Here is a 20,000-nt window from a genome sequence, read left to right as displayed (position 1 = left end):
GAGCCCAGGTTGCTCTGATAGTGGCCTTCAACTCTTCTGCGTTTTTGGGTCTGGCATTCTGCATCTTCCTTTTCACAATACCCCACAGATTTTCTATGGGGCTAAGGTCAGGGGAGTTGGCGGGCCAATTTAGAACAGAAATACCATGGTCCGTAAACCAGGCACGGGTAGATTTTGCGCTGTGTGCAGGCGCCAAGTCCTGTTGGAACTTGAAATCTCCATCTCCATAGAGCAGGTCAGCAGCAGGAAGCATGAAGTGCTCTAAAACTTGCTGGTAGACGGCTGCGTTGACCCTGGATCTCAGGAAACAGAGTGGACCGACACCAGCAGATGACATGGCACCCCAAACCATCACTGATGGTGGAAACTTTACACTAGACTTCAGGCAACGTGGATCCTGTGCCTCTCCTGTCTTCCTCCAGACTCTGGGACCTCCATTTCCAAAGGAAATGCAAAATTTGCTTTCGTTTCCACCATCAGTGATGGTTTGGGGTGCCATGTCATCTGCTGGTGTCGGTCCACACTGTTTCCTGAGATCCAGGGTCAACGCAGCCGTCTACCAGCAAGTTTTAGAGCACTTCATGCTTCCTGCTGCTGACCTGCTCTATGGAGATGGAGATTTCAAGTTCCAACAGGACTTGGCACCTGCACACAGCGCAAAATCTACCCGTGCCTGGTTTACGGACCATGGTATTTCTGTTCTAAATTGGCCCGCCAACTCCCCTGACCTTAGCCCCATAGAAAATCTGTGGGGTATTGTGAAAAGGAAGATGCAGAATGCCAGACCCAAAAACGCAGAAGAGTTGAAGGCCACTATCAGAGCAACCTGGGCTCTCATAACACCTGAGCAGTGCCAGAAACTCATCGACTCCATGCCACGCCGCATTAACGCAGTAATTGAGGCAAAAGGAGCTCCAACCAAGTATTGAGTATTGTACATGCTCATATTTTTCATTTTCATACTTTTCAGTTGGCCAACATTTCTAAAAATCCCTTTTTTGTATTAGCCTTAAGTAATATTCTAATTTTGTGACACACGGAATTTTGGATTTTCATTTGTTGCCACTTCAAATCATCAAAATTAAATGAAATAAACATTTGAATGCATCAGTCTGTGTACAATGAATAAATATAATGTACAAGTTACACCTTTTGAATGCAATTACTGAAATAAATCAAGTTTTTCAAAATATTCTAATTTACTGGCTTTTACCTGTATATATATATATATACCATGTCATGTCTTGTTATTGTCAACGGTGCTGTGTGTGTCTTTGAAACAGGTGTCAAGCACTTTGTGTGGCAACTTGCCTGTGTATGAAATGATTGACTCCTTCAAAGCCAAGTAAATACAACATACTGTACTTATTTACAACGTGCAGTTACTAACAAGAACCTCCTCTAATGCAGTGGTACCGGTCCGTGGCTCGATTGGTACTGGGCCGCACAAGAAATAAAAAGAATAAAAAAAGTTTATTTATTTATTTATTTTTGTAGTATTTCTAGTTCCTACATTATATATAAATATAGATCAATACAGTCTGCAGGGATACAGTCCGTAAGCACACATGATTGTATTTTTTTATGAAAAAAAAAAAACAAAAACAAAAAATTTGGGACAAATTTGCAAGCGTTGACCGGTCCGCAGTTACAAAAAGGTTGGGGACCACTGCTCTAATTAATAAAATACTGACAATTATAGTAAAAGTGTAAGTAATTAATGTATTTCTATTTCATTGCCTTTTAACTATTTAATACCAATCATGTTTATTTGATGGATGTAATTATTCCATGCAGTATTTACTGATGTTCCTTACATATACTGTATATGTTTATGTTATTAGTTATATTTTACACAGCATAGGAGTGTGTCACCATCTGCTGCCACCTTGTGGTTTGTATTGGGATTTCCTTTTTTGGTGCAGTTGACCTTGTTTGTTCACTTCATTTCTCCTTCCCCTTAGAGTTCCTGTGTTCCCATTGTGGGCGGAGTTATGAGACATGCACAGCTGCTCCCAATTTACCCGGGTGCTATTTAAGCGGCACTTTGGCAGCTGGATGGCACTCTGTGATTCCACTCCTCGGCTCTCCAAGCCTGACGACTTCCACGCTTCGTGTTTTTGCTGCTTGTGGTCCTGGCCCCTCCCGGTGCCATCCAGCTTGGTTTCAACTTTGGAGGTAGCACGTCTTGCAACTCCAACCCGAGTTTATTTTATTTTTGTATATAGTAGTTTTTGTTTTCTCCACAGTGCACATTTAATTTTCTCCTTTTTGCACCATTGCCTTTTGTGAGTACGCAACTCTAGTAAAGGAACTGTTCTACTCACCATCTGTCTGCATCCTTGGGTTCCTCTCAATTGTGTTATACAGAACTGTGACAGAATCACCGAGTCATCTATGGAACCCGCAGACGAAGATCCTGTTCAGCTGGCTCTCAGGGCTCATGGCCAGCAAATATGCTTGGGTTGGAGTTGCAAGACGTGCTACCTCCAAAGTTGACACCAAGCTGGATGGCACCGGGAGTGGCCAAAGCAGCAAAAACACGAAGCGTGGAAGTCGTCAGGCTTAGAGAGCCGAGGAGTGGAATCACCGAGTGCCATCCAGCTGCCAAGGTGCGGCTTAAATAGCACCCTGGTAAATTGGGAACTGCTGTGCACGTCTCATAACTCCGCCCACAATGGAAACGCAGGAACTCTAAGGGGAAGGAGAAATGAAGTGAACAAACAACGTCAACTGCACCAAAAAAGGAAAACTGAATACGAACCACAAGGTGTGTGTCTCTAACTGTTACTGCTAGAACACTCCAGAATATTACGACTAGAAAACACTCTAAAGCTCGCAGACGCACCAGGAACTTTAACTTATTAGTGAATCCTAGAGCCCAAAAAAAGTCTGCGAGCTTTAGAGTGTTTTCTATTCATAATATTCGGGAATGTTCTAGCAGTAACAGTTAGAGATGCTACCTCAGTAGAAGCATTTAAGTCCCATCTTAAAACTCATTTGTATACTCCAGCCTTTAAATAGACCCCCCTTTAGACCAGTTGATCTGCCGTCTCTTTTCTGCTCTGCCCCCCTCTCCTGCTTGGAGAGGTTATCAGGTGACCACAGCTGTTCAGCAGTTGGTGACGTCACTGCACTGTTGACTTGTCTCCACTCAAGATGATCTCCTGCTGGCCCCACTATGGACTGGACTCTCACACTATTATGTTAGATCCACTATGGACTGGACTCTCACACTATTAACTAGATCCACTATGGACTGGACTCTCACACTATTAACTAGATCCACTATGGACTGGACTCTCACACTATGAACTAGATCCACTATGGACTGGACTCTCACACTATTAACTAGATCCACTATGGACTGGACTCTCACACTATTATGTTAGATCCACTATGGACTAGACTCTCACACTATTAACTAGATCCACTATGGACTGGACTCTCACACTATGAACTAGATCCACTATGGACTGGACTCTCACACTATGAACTAGATCCACTATGGACTGGACTCTCACACTATTAACTAGATCCACTATGGACTGGACTCTCACACTATTATGTTAGATCCACTATGGACTAGACTCTCACACTATTAACTAGATCCACTATGGACTGGACTCTCACACTATGAACTAGATCCACTATGGACTGGACTCTCACACTATGAACTAGATCCACTATGGACTGGACTCTCACACTATTAACTAGATCCACTATGGACTGGACTCTCACACTATTATGTTAGATCCACTATGGACTAGACTCTCACACTATTAACTAGATCCACTATGGACTGGACTCTCACACTATTAACTAGATCCACTATGGACTGGAATCTTACACTATTATTAACTAGATCCACTATGGACTGGACTCTCACACTATTAACTAGATCCACTATGGACTGGACTCCCACACTATTAACTGAATCCACTATGGACTGGACTCTCACACTATTAACTAGATCCACTATGGACTGGAATCTTACACTATTATTAACTAGATCCACTATGGACTGGACTCTCACGCTATTAACTAGTTCCACTATGGACTGGACTCCCACACTATTAACTGAATCCACTATGGACTGGACTCTCACACTATTAACTAGATCCACTATGGACTGGAATCTTACACTATTATTAACTAGATCCACTAAGGACTGGACTCTCACACTATTAACTAGATCCACTATGGACTGGACTCTCACACTATTAACTAGATCCACTATGGACTGGACTCTCACACTATTAACTAGATCCACTATGGACTGGACTCTCACACTATTATGTTAGATCCACTATGGACTGGACTCTCACACTATTGACTAGATCCACTATGGACTGGACTCTCACACTATTGACTAGATCCACTATGGACTGGACTCTCACACTATTAACTAGATCCACTATGGACTGGACTCTCACACTATTAACTAGATCCATTATGGACTGGAATCTCACACTTTTAACTAGATCCACTATGGACTGGACTCTCACACTATTAACTAGATCCACTATGGACTGGAATCTCACACTATTAACTAGATCCACTATGGACAGTAATCTCACACTATTAACTAGATCCACTATGGACTGGACTCTCACACTGTTATGTTAGATCCACTATCGACTGCACTCTCACACGATTAACTAGATCCACTATGGACTGGACTCCCACATTATTAACTAGATCCACTATGGACTGGACTCTCACACTATGAACTAGATCCACTCCACGTCCATTGCACTGGTGACCCAGGGGGGGTCCCCGCATCTGTGGTCCCCTCCAAGGTTTGTCATTGTTATCCCATTGGGTTGAGTTTTTTCTTGCCCTGATGCGGGATCTGAGCCCAGGTTGTGGCTTGTGCAGCCCTTTGAGACACTCGTGATGAAGGGCTATGTAAATAAACTTTGATATATATATATATATTATATACTGTATATGACAAATGTTTGTTTTATTAGTTGTACTGCTTAATATGAACTATTATCATCATTAACACCACGCACACACCCAGTGCAACCACGCCCCTACACTCAGTCATGGCAGACTAAATATTAGATCAAGTACAGCCAGGATACAAAAACAAGTATTGATGCATCTATTATCCTTATATTGACTATTATTAGCATCACATCAAGGATCCTGACAATAGACTAAGTCATTAAAGAAAGATGTGCAGGTAGAAGACAGCTTCATAGCAGACGGAGGTGGGCAGAGGAGGAAAGGTAGTGAAGGAGAGAGATTGTTGATCCATGGCCACCACAGTGTTGTGTTCTAGACTGGCCATCAGGACCTGCTGGCCTACAAGCGTCCCCTGGCCCACCAACGCCGCTTTTGGCAGCCTGTGCACCTGGCCAAGAAAGATGGTGGTGAGGGTTGAAACATCAACCATCTCCCACTGGCCTGGCCTTACCTTCCCCCACTGCTGGGAGCGCACGCAGAACGAGGTCATCACGTTATGAGAGTTGTCGCCGCCGACCACCACCAGCCGGTCAGCGGAGGCTCCCAGGAAGTAAAGAACTGGAAGGTGGACGTGGGCCCTGGTGAGGGGGGGACGCAGCTCAGACCAGGAGTCTGCAGGGAGAGACATGCATGCCAGGACTGATCCAGAGTAGAGGAGAGACATGCATGCCAGGACTTATCCAGAGTAGAGGAGATACATGCATGCCAGGACTGATCCAGAGTAGAGGAGATACATGCATGCCAGGACTGATCCAGAGTAGAGGAGAGACATGCATGCCAGGACTGATCCAGAGTAGAGGAGAGACATGCATGCCAGGACTGATCCAGAGTAGAGGAGAGACATGCATGCCAGGACTGATCCAGAGTAGAGGAGAGACATGCATGCCAGGACTGATCCAGAGTAGAGGAGAGACATGCATGCCAGGACTTATCCAGAGTAGAGGAGAGACATGCATGCCAGGACTGATCCAGAGTAGAGGAGATACATGCATGCCAGGACTTATCCAGAGTAGAGGAGATACATGCATGCCAGGACTGATCCAGAGTAGAGGAGTGACATGCATGTCAGGACTGATCCAGAGTATAAGGAGAGACATGCATGCCAGGACTGATCCAGAGTAGAGGAGAGACATGCATGCCAGGACTGATCCAGAGTAGAGGAGAGACATGCATGCCAGGACTGATCCAGAGTAGAGGAGAGACATGCATGCCAGGACTGATCCAGAGTAGAGGAGAGTCATGCATGCCAGGACTGATCCAGAGTAGAGGAGAGACATGCATGCCAGGACTTATCCAGAGTAGAGGAGAGACATGCATGCCAGGACTTATCCAGAGTAGAGGAGAGACATGCATGCCAGGACTTATCCAGAGTAGAGGAGAGACATGCATGCCAGGACTGATCCAGAGTAGAGGAGAGGAAGGTCTACCTTCTTCTGTGTGGTACTGCAGCAGCACCTTCTCTCCTGTCCTCTGGATGCTCCCCAGGACTAGGAGCCAGTGTGCCCGGCTGGTGGCCAGGGGCACGTCGTGGGACAACGACACGCTGAACTGGAAGTCCGTCAGCGGCAACGATGACACAAACCTACAGCAAAATGGCATTTAGGAAGGAATATGAAAAATACGCCCCATTTCCTTTTAGACCAGTTGATCTGCCGTCTCTTTTCTGCTCTGCCCTCCTCTCCACGAAGGAGGGGGGGGGGGGGGCACAGATTCGGTAACCACAGATGAAGCGCTAGCTGTCCAAAGTCGGGACACAGGGTGGACCACTCATCTGTGCATCAGTTGGTGATGTCTCTGCACTGCTGACTTGTCTCCACTCAAGATGATCTCCTGCTGGCCCCACTATGGACTGGACTCTCACTATTATGTTAGATCCACTATGGACTGGACTCTCACTATTATGTTAGATCCACTATGGACTGGACTCTCACAATATTATGTTAAATCCACTATGGACTGCACTCTCACTATTATGTTAGATCCACTATGGACTGGACTCTCACAATATTATGTTACATCCACTATGGGCTGGACTCTCACACTATTATGTTAGATCCACTATGGACTGGACTCTCACAATATTATGTTACATCCACTATGGACTGGACTCTCACACTATTAACTAGATCCACTATGGACTGGACTCTCACACTATTAACTAGATCCACTATGGACTGGACTCTCACAATATTATGCTAAATCCACTATGGACTGGACTCTCACAATATTATGTTACATCCACTATGGGCTGGACTCTCACACTATTATGTTAGATCCACTATGGACTGGACTCTCACACTATTAACTAGATCCACTATGGACTGGACTCTCACACTATTAACTAGATCCACTACGGACTGGACTCTCACACTATTAACTAGATCCACTATGGACTAGACTCTCACTATTATGTTAGATCCACTATGGACTAGACTCTCACTATTATGTTAGATCCACTATGGACTGGACTCTCACTATTATGTTAGATCCGCTATGGACTGGACTCTCACTATTATGTTAGACCCACTATGGACTGGACTCTCACACTATTAACTAGATCCACTATGGACTGGACTCTCACACTGTTATGTTAGATCCACTATGGACTGGACTCTCACACTATTAACTAGATCCACATCTGTGGTCCCTTCCAAGGTTTCTCATTTTCATCCCATTGGGTTAAGTTTTTTATTGCCCTGATGTGGGATCTGAGCCCAGGATGTCATTGTGGCTTGTGCAGCCCTTTGAGACACTTGTGATTTAGGGCTATATAAGTAAACTTTGATTGATTGATAGTGACTCACTAAAATGTTGTTTTAATTCAGCTGCAAAATGAAAATTGTAGCGTAAAGTCCAATCCAAGTTAAAGAGCCTGAGTGTCCGTGTTTCATGAGTGTCCCTGAACACACCACACAGTAAAACAATCCAGGGTAATATTGTAGTTTTAATGTGCTTTTTGCATTGATTTCTAGTGATCTATTAGAATAGTCAACTATTACTGTATATTAAGGGTGTCAAAAAAATAGATTCTCAGATTAATCTTGATCCCTATTTGTAACGATTCTTAACCAACCTTCGCAAACCACAACATCTGTACCCATACCCAGGCAAGGAAAAACTCCAACAGGCCGAGATGGGAAAAAGAAGAACCTTGGGAAGAGACTGCACTTATCATTTGCAGTCTGGGGCCAAAAAAATAACCTTATTTCTCTACTGGCCTTTTTCTTGCCAGGTAGATAACTAGCATGCAGGTGAGTGTCTGCCACTAACCTCCAGGTGTCCTCCCACGGGTTGTAACATTCCACAGCTGTGTGGAGGGCCGTGTTGGAGTCTGGGCTGAGCAGGGAGTCCAAGTACCAGCCGCCCACCGCATAGATACGGCCCTGGCAGCACACTGCACTGAAGTGCCTTCTACGCTGTGGACAACATGCACTTTACTCATTACACATTACTCATTACATTACACATTACTCATTACATTACTAATACACCCCCATACATCACAAATGCTGCCTTTTACACTTTGCACCTAGAACAGTCCGGATGGTTATTTTCCTCTTTGGTCCCAAGGACACAACGTCCAGTTTCCAAAAACAATTTGAAATGTGGACTCGTCAGACCACAGAACAGTTTTTCACTTTGCATCAGTCCATCTTAGATGAGCTCGGGCCCAGCGAAGCGTTTCTGGGTGTTGTTGATAAATGGCTTTGGCTTTGCATAGTAGATTTTTACTGGCACTTACAGATGTAGCGACCAACTGTAGTTACTGACAGTGGTTTTCTGAAGTGTTCCTGAGCCCATGTGGTGATATCCTTTACACACTGATGTGGCTTTTTGATGCAGTACCGCCTGAGGGATCCAAGGTCCGTAATTTAATGGCTTACGTGCACACAGATTTAGACACATTTGTCCACAAAATTTGAGAGGAAAAGGTCTCTTGTGTACAGAACCTTTCCAAAAAATGAGAATATCATGGAAAAGTGTATTTATTTCCATAATTCCATTCAAAAGGTTAAACTTCCATAGATTATAGATTCAGGACCCACAATTTAAACGATTTCAATTATTGAGTTGTTTATTTGTACATCATTTGGGCGTCCAGCTCACAAAACTCATGAAAACAAGATTTCTTCACAGTATTTACATTTTTTGAAACCCTGTTTTCTCGAGTTTTGTGAGCTGGAGGCCCAAATGATGTACAAATAAACAACTCAATACTCGAAATTGTTTAAGTCGTGGGCCCTTAATTTGTGATCTATGGAAGTTGAACCTTTTTGTCAGGTTCAAACACTGATGACATCTATTAAACAAGACAAGAGGCAAAGAATTAAACAAAGACAGAATTCAATTTGGACTCAATATTGAGGAGAGTCGTCTGTACACTGTACCCTTGCACAGTATCTCAGCACGCTCTGCCAAAATGATTGCACGCCTCCTTTTATTTTGGACCCTCCCCGACCACATGGCCACAGCTGTTTACAAAGAACAAAGGTCGCAAAAAGTTCACAGAAAAGGTCGTAAACAATTCAGAGAAAAGGTCAGTTCAAAAAGAGTTTGTAAAATAGGTCCATAAAATAGTTCAAAAAGACGTTCGTAAACCAGTTCAAAAAGAGGTCGTCTGGAAATTGGGCAGATCCTGTCTTCTCTCCGCTTTGAAGTCCTTGGGTTAGAACTAGGGATGTCCGATAATGGCTTTTTGCCGATATCCGATATTCCGATATTGTCCAACTCTTTAATTACCGATACCGATATCAACCGATATATGCAGTTGTGGAATTAACACATTATTATGCCTAATTTGGACAACCATGTATGGTGAAGATAAGGTACTTTTGAAAAAAATAAATAAAATAAGATAACTAAATTAAAAACATTTTCTTGAATAAAAAAGAAAGTAAAACAATATAAAAACAGTTACATAGAAACTAGTAATTAATGAAAATGAGTCAAATTAACTGTTAAAGGTTAGTACTATTAGTGGACCAGCAGCACGCACAATCATGTGTGCTTACGGACTGTATCCCTTGCAGACTGTATTGATATATATTGATATATAATGTAGGAACCAGAATATTGATAACAGAAAGAAATGGGGGGAGGGAGGTTTTTTGGGTTGGTGCACTAATTGTAAGTGTATCTTGTGTTTTTTATGTTGATTTAATAAAAAAACAAACAAAAAAAAAACCAAAAAAAAAAAAACCCATACAGATAATAAAAAAAACGATACCGATAATTTCCGATATTACATTTTAACGCATTTATCGGCCGATAATATCGACATCCCTAGTTAGAACAATATCTTTCTGTTGATTACCATACATGAAAGAACACAGGAACACCTTCATCTTGCTTCCCCCCTACACAGTGGAGTTTTATGAGCCTTACTCTTGGTAGGTTTCAAAGACAGCTTTTGTCTTCTCACCAGACCCTCAATGTAACACAACAATTTTGTGATAATTTAGAAACAATTATTCTAACACTTTTAATTGGAATTATGGAAATAAATACACTTTTCCATGACATTCTCATGTTTTGTATCTAGTCAAAGTTTGGGCATATTTGCGTGTGTGGGATTGCCTTACCTTGATGAGCGGAGCAATGGCGGCCCATTCCTGAGTCAGAGGGTTATACCTAAAGGAGGCCATCTTGAAGTGCCAGCTCCTCCCTGCGAGGGTCCTGTAGCCTCCTATGATGTACAAGTAGTTGTACATCACCACTGCACTGAAGCTCCACTTGTCAGCTGTGAAGGGGAACTCCGTGATGGGACGCCATCCTCCACCGTGCTGGGCAAACACATGGCGAGCACGCTCTGTGGCCGGGTCTCTCCAAGTGGTCAGGTTCTCCTTCCTGAGGCTGCAGAGGTGTGGCTTCCCTTGCATCCTCAGCAGGATGAGCTCCTCCCTCTCCTGGTCGGTCAGACGCCTGACGAAGCACACGTCAGCGTTATCATCTTTGCGCTGTCCTCCAAATGTAAACATCAGACATGGAAATGATCAGCTGGACTCTCGACTCAATTGACAAAATCTTTTTGACGAGGAAAAGAGGTTCTGGGGAGCCTGGCTGCCCTGATGGAACCATTGCTGCGGGGTATGTGAGAGATTCCTGGGATAAATGGAGAATCATGTGCCTCTCAGTCCTTTCCATCGAGGACGTGGAAGACATCTATTTGGAACTGTGATCGCAGGGCACCTGCTGATTGGGCTTGGCATTGCTCTGGTGTATGGACAAATTTGTAAGACAATGGCAGCCACTCAAGGGGCCCAAAGGCTGTTCGTCGCAATGGAAAGTTTGGGCCGGGCTGTGGGATCACAGACTGGGGCGATTTCTGAACTGAATCGCAAGATGGATCACATCATGGAAAAGCTGGTTGAAAGGGAAAAAATTGATATGAGGGCCAGCATGGACGAATAGAACAGACAAGCCATTGTAATGTCTGCTCGCGGAAAACCAAAAATCCTAATCTACGATTTGACTCCCTCGAATGGCCTTGACGCTGCAACAACAGGAGCAGGCTGTTCTAAAAACATCCCCGAGGATACCTCAATGATGGAGGCTTTTGACTTCCCTCCCTCCTCAACGACACCTGGAGTCGAACTTTTGCTTGCATGCAGGCAATGGACACTACATCAAAACACCCAAGACAATGGGCATATACACCCTCTCTCCCCCAACCCACGACTTCACCACCGCTTGATTCTCTTTCGGGGTGATGGACGGCTGGCAGCGCTTCATAGCAGCAGTCGACCTCCAGGGCCCCAACTACCCCCCCTCTGTTGCGAGTTGTCGGGATTAAATGTAACATGTTTATGTGTGCATGGCATGGAGATTTTTTCCCACTCCAGACTAGGCCCCCTTAGGAGCCCAGTCTAGATCAGGGGTCACCAACGCGGTGCCCGCGGGCACCAGGTCGCCCGTAAGGACCAGATGAGTCGCCCGCTGGCCTGTTCTAAAAATAGCTCAAATAGCAGCACTTACCAGTGAGCTGCCTCTATTTTTTAAATGTTATTTATTTACTAGCAAGCTGGTCTCGCTTTGCTCGACATTTTTAATTCTAAGAGAGACAAAACTCAAATAGAATTTGAAAATCCAAGAAAATATTTTAAAGACTTGGTCTTCACTTGTTTAAATAAATTCATTTATTTTTTTACTTTGCTTCTTATAACTTTCAGAAAGACAATTTTTTCCACAAAGATAAATATCATTAATTATTAATAATAATACAGAGTTAAAGGTAAATTGAGCAAATTAGCTATTTCTGGCAATGTATTTAAGTGTGTAACAAACTGGTAGTCCTTCGCATTAATCAGTACCCAAGAAGTAGCTCTTGGTTTCAAAAAGGTTGGTGACCCCTGGTCTAGATTGTATTTTTTTACTCATCTTCTTCCCCAGCGTTTTACCTTTTTCCCCACCTTTTACGGGGCGCCTCGTGGCGACCCATCAGCGTTCCTGTTCTGTAACCCTGTAGACGGTTTGTTTGTCTAATCTTGAACGGGTTTGTGCTGAAAACATAGTTTCTTTGTACTTGTTGCAATGACAATAAAGACCTATCCTATCCTATTCACAGAGCATGTCTGAGTAGTGAGACACAGTGACACCTGATGACGTGAGGCAGCTCCAGCAGGTTCCTGCTCAGGTAGGCCAAGACGGTGGACCTCAGCTCCACGCAGCAAATCTCCTGGGCCAGACCGAGGTAGGACAGACAGTTCTCTGGCCTGAGGACGTCCGCCAGGACAGACAGGCACTTGGCGAGGAAGGTCTCCGCCAGGAGATAGCTGCTGGCCTGCAGGGTTAGAGCACCACACTGATGTTCCATTTAAGTCCTGCAGGTGTCAGTAGAGTGCAAACAAAGCACTTTGCAACTCTATTTGATATACAGAATTATTACCATCAACACCTTTACTTTAATTTTTTCTAAAAAATGTTACCACAATTGAAAGCAATTAAGTGTTAAGAATATGTTGATTATTCAGTAATAATAATATCATTCATTTGTATCATTTGCAAAAATTTTGTTTTTGGTTTATCATGGATTTATTCTCACCACGTTAAGGATATTTTTACTTGCAGAAATTAAATCTCATAATATTATGAATTAGAGTAATGTTATGACATGAATAAATTACAAATTGCAACTGTTTTTTCTCTTTTCCAACGTTATCACCAATGTTCCCTCTAATTCAGGGGTCCCAAAACTTTTTGACCGGGGGGCCGCATTGGGTTAAAAAAAAATTGGTATACACACACACATATATATATATATATATATATATATATATATATATATATATATATATATATATATATATATATATATATATATATATATATATATATATATATATATATATATACACACATATATATATATATATACATATATACACATACATATATATATATACATATATATATATATATACATATATACACACACATATATATATATACATATATACATATATATATATACATACATTTATATATATACATATACATACATACATACATTTATATATCTACATACATACATACATATATATACATACATTTATATATATACATATACATACATACATACATTTATATATCTACATACATACATACACATATATATATATATATATGATAAATAAATAAATGATAAATGGGTTATACTTGTATAGCGCTTTTCTACCTTCAAAGTACTCAAAGCGCTTTGACAGTATTTCCACATTCATCCATTCACACACACATTCACACACTGATGGCGGGAGCTGTCATGCAAGGCGCTAACCAGCAGCCATCAGGAGCAAGGGTGAAGTGTCTTGCCCAAGGACACAACGGACGTGACTAGGATGGTAGAAGGTGGGGATTGAACCCCAGTAACCAGCAACCCTCCGATTGCTGGCACGGCCACTCGACCAACTTCGCCACGCCGTATATATATACATATATACATACAAACATACATACATACATACATACATATAGAATAGAAAGTACTTTATTGATCCCTGGGGGAAATTCAGCACCACAGTTCGCTCACAATAGACAATAATAATAATATAATATATACAATATATTATATATATACATAAATATATATACACATATATATATGGTATATATATATACATATACGGTATATATATATATATACACATACATATACAGTGGGGCAAAAAAATATTTAGTCAGCCACCCATTGATTGTCAATGGGTGGCTGACTAAATACTTTTTTGCCCCACTGTATATATATATACACATACATATATATGGTATATATATACACATGTATACATACGTATATATGTACCGTAATTTCCGGACTATAAGCCGCACCTGACTATAAGCCGCACCAGCTAAATTTAGGGGAAAATACAGATTGCTCCATATATAAGCCGCACCCGACTATAAGCCGCAGGGTTTTGATGTGTAATTACCGTAGTATATAGGGGTTCCTGCTACCACGGAGGGGATTGTCGGGACAGAGATGACTGTTTGGGAACGCAAAGCGTCCCATTTATTAACAATAAATCTTTCAATCATTCAATCAAACTTTCACATCTTTGACATGGCGAACAGCATTCGTGCAGAGTACAAATAATACAACGGTGCAAAGTAATACAAAGTGCTCGCCTGTACGTTATCAAAATAACCAGCCTACCGGTATATGAAAAGTCAGTCTTTAATCATTGTGTCATCGTCTTCCTCCTGCGTACTAAAACCACCGAAATCCTCTTCGTCAGTGTCGGAGAAGAACAGGCCGTGAATAAGCCGCACCGTTGTATAAGCCGCAGGGACCAGAACGAGGGGAAAAAGTAGCGGCTTATAGTCCGGAAATTACGGTACATATATACGTATACATATGTATATATGTACATATATACGTATACATATGTATATATATACCGTAATTTCCGGACTATAAGCCGCTACTTTTCTCCCTCATTCTGGTCCCTGCGGCTTATACAACGGTGCGGCTTATTTACGGCCTGTTCTTCTCCGACACCGACGAAGAGAAGAACGTACAGGCGAGGACTTTGTATTACTTTGCACCGTTGTATTATTTGTACTCTGCACGAATGCTGTTCGCCATGTCAAAGATGTGAAAGTTTGATTGAATGATTGAAAAATGTATTGTTAATAAATGGGACGCTTTGCGTTCCCAAACAGTCATCTCTGTCCCGACAATCCCCTCCGTGGTAGCAGGAACCCCTATATACTACGGTAATTATACATCAAAACCCTGCGGCTTATAGTCGGGTGCGGCTTATATATGGAGCAATCTGTATTTTCCCCTAAATTTAGCTGGTGCGGTTTATAGTCAGGTGCGGCTTATAGTCCGGAAATTACGGTACACATATATACACACACACATATATATACACACATTACATATATATACACACATATATATATGTATATATATATATATATATATATATATATATATATATAATGTATAACACAGTGGTAAAAATGCCCCTCTGACTACTTTTTTGCAATGTGTTGCTGCCATTAAATTTTAAGTCCATGATTATTTGCAAAAAATGAAGCTTCTCAGTGTGAACATGAAATATCTTGTCTTTGCAGTCTATTCAATTGAATATAAGTTTATAAGGATTTGCAAATCATTGTATTCTCTTTTTATTTACCATTTATACAATGTGATTAAAGTAGCTAGTTAAAGTACATTATTTCCTATGAAATGAACCTGCATGCTACCTGTATATGTGGGCCTAACTCCTCCTCCGGCGGGGTCCTAAAGGTGTGGTGGAAGTAAAACTCCAGGAGACCATAAAAGGCAGATGAAGACACGTGGTCCAAGCAGACAAGGCCATCCTCCGTCTCCTTCATTCCAGACTGGGACAGCGCTCGAAAATACTGGCTACAGTCAGAAAGCCCTCCGAGGTCCACCTGACGTTGACATTTCAATGAATCAAACACGCTTTCTTGGTACATTTTGCAGGATCTGGCGGTACTCACATAGAAGGTGTGTGTGCTGGTCTGGACTGTGACCATGCTTTGACCGCCTGCGTCATACGTGCGAAGCGCCATGCTGCTTGTCCACTCCTCAGGTGTGGATTGGCAAGATGCTCTCCTTGGCAAAGCACCGGCTGTTGCGAAAACCCTGCAAAGTCTCATCAGACCACATTTCATCCACGTGCTGATCCACTCCAACAGTTTCCCCAAACACTTCCTTAAAAGATTCATTTCAGATGGTGTTTGAATGCAATGGCAGCCCATGAAATTGTTAGAAATGTAGCCCGGGCGTAGCTGCAGATGCTACATTTAACGCCCCACGCCTTCAGAAACTGCCAAAAAAGACCAAATGGAAAAAAAAATGTCCTCATTTCCCCTTCAGCTGTGTGACATCTTGACAGCTGCAAAGAGAGACCGAAGGCTCAAAGAAACGTCATGTTGTCCAATAGTGCACCGAAGCCGACTTCTTGTTTGTTATGGGAAAAAAAGAAAGCTCCAGTTGGTTGAAGCTGAGCCGGGCCTATTTTTGGACTTACGAGGTGGGACGGGCTCGCATGAAACTTGACCTCACAAGTAATGGGTCAAGAAATATATTTAAAAAAACATTCAACACAATTAAGCACTCAATTACGTGACAGATATGCTGTATCAGACTTTCAATACACCTTTTATTGTGAAAGCAAAACAGCCACGATTACATTTTATATGTCCTTTGTGTGCGGATAGTGCGGTTTCTGTTGTCCCAAAAAATACAAATTAAATAAATAGAAAGACGGAAGACAAATCATAGAAAGCTCAACAAACAAAATAGTGTTAAAAATGTGATGACATTGTCAAGTGGATAACTTACATTGCAACATGAGTTTAACCATGAATTTAAACAAGTTGAAAAACTTATTCGGGTGTTACCATTTAGTGGTCAACTGTACGGAATATGTAATGTACTGTGCAATCTACTAATAAAAGTCTCAATCGATAAATCAACACAAGGCTCACTAAGCAGCATGACGTTCTATACTCACGCTCAACATTTCTGCAGTTATGTTACTCTAATCTCACGTAAAGTGTCGTTTAGAAATGTCAAAGTAGACTTTGGCCACACAAGACGGGAATTAAATACTCAATTACAAGAAAAACAAGACCTACTGTTATGAGAATAACGCTGCCATATTGAGAAGAACAGCAATAAACAGTGTATATATATATATATATATATATATATATATATATATATATATATATATATATATATATATATATATATATATATATATATATATATATATATATATAAATAATCGTAATAGCAATTGCTTGTCTGTGAGTGCTCAGAATATTATATATATATATATATATATATATATATAAATAAATAATCGTTAGCAATTGCTTGTCTGTGAGTGCTCAGAATATTATATATATATATATATATATATATATATATATATATATAATATTCTGAGCACTCACAGACAAGCAATTGCTAACGATTATTTATTTATATATATATATATATATATATATATATATATATATATATATATATATATATATATAATATTCTGAGCACTCACAGACAAGCAATTGCTAACGATTATTTATTTATATATATATACATATATATATATATATATATATATATATATAAATAAATAAATAATCGTTAGCAATTGCTTGTCTGTGAGTGCTCAGAATATTATATATATATATATATATATATATATATATATATATATATATATATATATATATATATATATATATATATATATATATATATATATATATATATATTATTTTATTTTTTTTTGTTTGTTTTTTGTTTTTTGTGTACGGTCAAGCATGAAAATATTCATACCAAGCAAATTTTGACTTCAAGTTTTTGTTCAAATTTAAATCAATGCTGGGAAATATATTATTATTTTTAATATCACCTTCTGGTAGATGCATGTTTCCAATCAAAATCTGTTCGTTGAAAAAAAAAAACTACCTTGAATAATTTATATATTTAAATAAATAAAAAAATTCCAAATTGTATAAGAAAAAAGTCATTATTTCAACAAGGTAAACAGTCCATTAAAAAAAAAAAAAAAAAAAGCACTTCCTATATGAATTTAGGTAGCAAGATCACATTTAACATAGCTGTATGATTATGATCATTATATTACAGAAATACTTTTTTTTTATTTATTAAGTCATAAAATTAGGAACTGTTATCACAATTTTTTATGTAAAATTCCAAATATATTTTTGAATAGTTATGTAATTTAAATTTACACATTTTTGGCAATACTATTTAATTCTCATAAAAATTGAATTCCTATTCCTGCAGTTTATGAAATATTACCCAGTGTGGCCCTAAAAGTCCTTCATACAAAACAGCCTAGCCACTAAATAGTGGAAGGCTTTTGATTTGAGTGCAATTCGAGTTCTTATCTTCATCTGGAAGGTGCAGCTGCCCGCACATTTTGGACGGAATAACCGTGAAAGGAAGTGAGTTAGCATGCGAAACTCCCAAAAAACGCTCATGACAGAAAGTGGTCCACAGAAGTAAAGCACAGAAACATCGGGGGTACCTTTTTCTTTTTCAGCCCTGCTTCACCTGGACGCCAACATCGTTGTCATTAATATTGAAATATGGGAAAGTTTGATGAAGGACAAGGATGAAAAAAGGGAGTGCGAGGAGATGTTTAGGAGAAGAGCTTCTTCTGCTTGAAGTAGGCGTCAAAGCGGACCTGGGCGTAGTCCTGGTAAATAATGATAGGGACTGACTGTCAAGACCTGTCTGTCAAAACAACACCACCATGCTTACCATGTAGCCAAACTCAATCTTGGAGAGCTTTGCTTGGATGATGGACCACAGGCCCCACAGGAAGTGTGATGCCAGAGCATACCTGCACAAAGGTGAGGCCAACATGCGTCAGTGGAAGTCTAAGATGCTGATGTGACAGCACCTGGTACCTGTTTGCTTCAATGATCATGTCCTCGATCTGCCTTTGGTCCACGCTGTCGTCACCACTTCCTCCTACTCTTCTCAGCTCCCCCAAGTAACTTCTGATGAATATCAGCTGCAAAATAACAATTAAATACAAAATGTGTATTTTCATGAAAAGGGTATAGCTTCTTTCATTCCAACTAACAAAATACAATCGATTTACAAACGCTTTCAGAGTTTGTTAGAATTGCCACGAGTAGGTGCTGTTAGAAAAAAGACCATTTGATTATATATATATATATATATATATATATATATATATATATATATATATATATATATATATATATATAGGGGTGTAGGGGGGTGGGTAGAGATAGCACCCTTGTTGATTGGCAGCTGCTCCCTACTCGTAGGGAGGCCACGCTTCACCGGTTCTCATCCATCCCCTAAATCTCTCACGTGCTGGCTCCAAGCGCCACACCCCGGTACACTGCCTCAGCTGGCAGACCAAACCACGTGAGGGGGTGGTGTGTACACTGCACCACTAGGCGGAGGAGCTGCACCAGTCAGCCAACGGCTAGGGCGGAGGAAGACCACATAGGACTCAACGGCCAAGTGTAAAGGAGTAAACCTTACAAATCCGGAGTGGAGCCCCGAAGGCGGATAGGTGCTCGCAAGACAACACCCTTCCGGCAACTCCTGCAGCAAAGCTGGTGCCAAACGTCATGCTCCGCATTCCTTTGGATCCCGTCAGCCAAGCCAAGAGGGGGATTCTGACGACTGGGCAACCCAGAGTCCCCATACCTTATGCCCAGGCTTGCGCCATGGAGGTCACAAAAACTGGAGAGGTCACTCCAGCCTCGCTCGCAAGAGTGAGGACACAACACGGAAGCTGGCAGTTTACGGGTTATAAGTCCCATCTGATTGGCGTAAGTATGGGGCGCCACGGGTCAGCTTCGACGGTGGGAGGGATCATAGTGTCCCAGTGGACGACTACTGCCCGCCTTAAACCGGGCAGCCCCCGGTCAGTAGGGTGTCGGCCCGCCAACGTTTGCCTGCTTCAGTGGGTGCCTGGAGCTTAGTGTACTGTAAAGGCACGATGAGCAGACGGTAAATCTTT

At 41.2% G+C, this 20,000-nt stretch overlaps 3 protein-coding genes across 8 annotated transcripts in view; all 3 read right to left on the bottom strand.

Annotated features, from left to right (window-relative positions):
* Nucleotides 1–2,522, bottom strand: part of LOC133646089 (carnitine O-palmitoyltransferase 1, liver isoform-like) — a 29,258-nt gene extending 26,736 nt beyond the window's left edge. The window contains exon 1 of one of the 6 annotated variants that reach the window (XM_062041085.1): nt 2,328–2,522. The gene's annotated coding sequence lies outside the window, so the exon portion shown is untranslated. Of the gene's footprint in view, nt 1–1,888; nt 2,122–2,327 lie in introns of those variants that run through there. The other 5 variants (XM_062041086.1, XM_062041084.1, XM_062041089.1 and 2 more) reach the window with 5 other exon arrangements.
* Nucleotides 2,523–4,528: 2,006 nt separating this feature from the next.
* Nucleotides 4,529–16,173, bottom strand: LOC133646055 (kelch-like protein 42). The gene is made up of 8 exons (XM_062041031.1): nt 15,946–16,173; nt 15,685–15,876; nt 12,573–12,757; nt 10,560–10,899; nt 8,248–8,393; nt 6,405–6,559; nt 5,429–5,589; nt 4,529–5,365 (listed from the first exon to the last, which is right to left on the bottom strand). The coding sequence occupies exons 1-8, from the start codon at nt 16,171–16,173 to the stop codon at nt 5,177–5,179; spliced, it is 1,596 nt and encodes a 531-aa protein (XP_061897015.1). The 3' UTR covers nt 4,529–5,176.
* A 1,585-nt stretch (nt 16,174–17,758) lies between these two features.
* Nucleotides 17,759–20,000, bottom strand: part of LOC133646049 (choline/ethanolamine kinase-like) — a 30,668-nt gene continuing 28,426 nt past the window's right edge. Inside the window, exons 9-11 of the mRNA XM_062041024.1 lie at nt 18,904–19,010; nt 18,755–18,836; nt 17,759–18,689 (exon numbers count right to left, since the gene is read on the bottom strand). Of these exons, the coding sequence (XP_061897008.1) occupies nt 18,633–18,689; nt 18,755–18,836; nt 18,904–19,010 (246 nt within the window). The 3' untranslated portion in view covers nt 17,759–18,632. The remainder of the gene's footprint in view (nt 18,690–18,754; nt 18,837–18,903; nt 19,011–20,000) is intronic.

The sequence above is a fragment of the Entelurus aequoreus genome, linkage group LG03 (assembly GCF_033978785.1).
Source record: "Entelurus aequoreus isolate RoL-2023_Sb linkage group LG03, RoL_Eaeq_v1.1, whole genome shotgun sequence".
Classification (NCBI taxonomy): domain Eukaryota; kingdom Metazoa; phylum Chordata; class Actinopteri; order Syngnathiformes; family Syngnathidae; genus Entelurus; species Entelurus aequoreus.
Note: the sequence above shows the minus strand (reverse complement) of the source record. Positions and strands in the feature narration are given on the sequence as shown.

Coding starts and splice junctions, on each gene's coding strand:
- LOC133646055 (XM_062041031.1), bottom strand. CDS start 16,173: ATGAATCTTTTAAGGAAGTGTTTGGGGAAACTGTTGGAGTGGATCAGC. Junction 6,560..8,247: donor CCGTGGGAGGACACCTGGAG/GTTAGTGGCAGA, acceptor ATTTTGCTGTAG/GTTTGTGTCATCGTTGCCGC. Junction 5,590..6,404: donor GCAGTACCACACAGAAGAAG/GTAGACCTTCCT, acceptor CTCTCCCTGCAG/ACTCCTGGTCTGAGCTGCGT.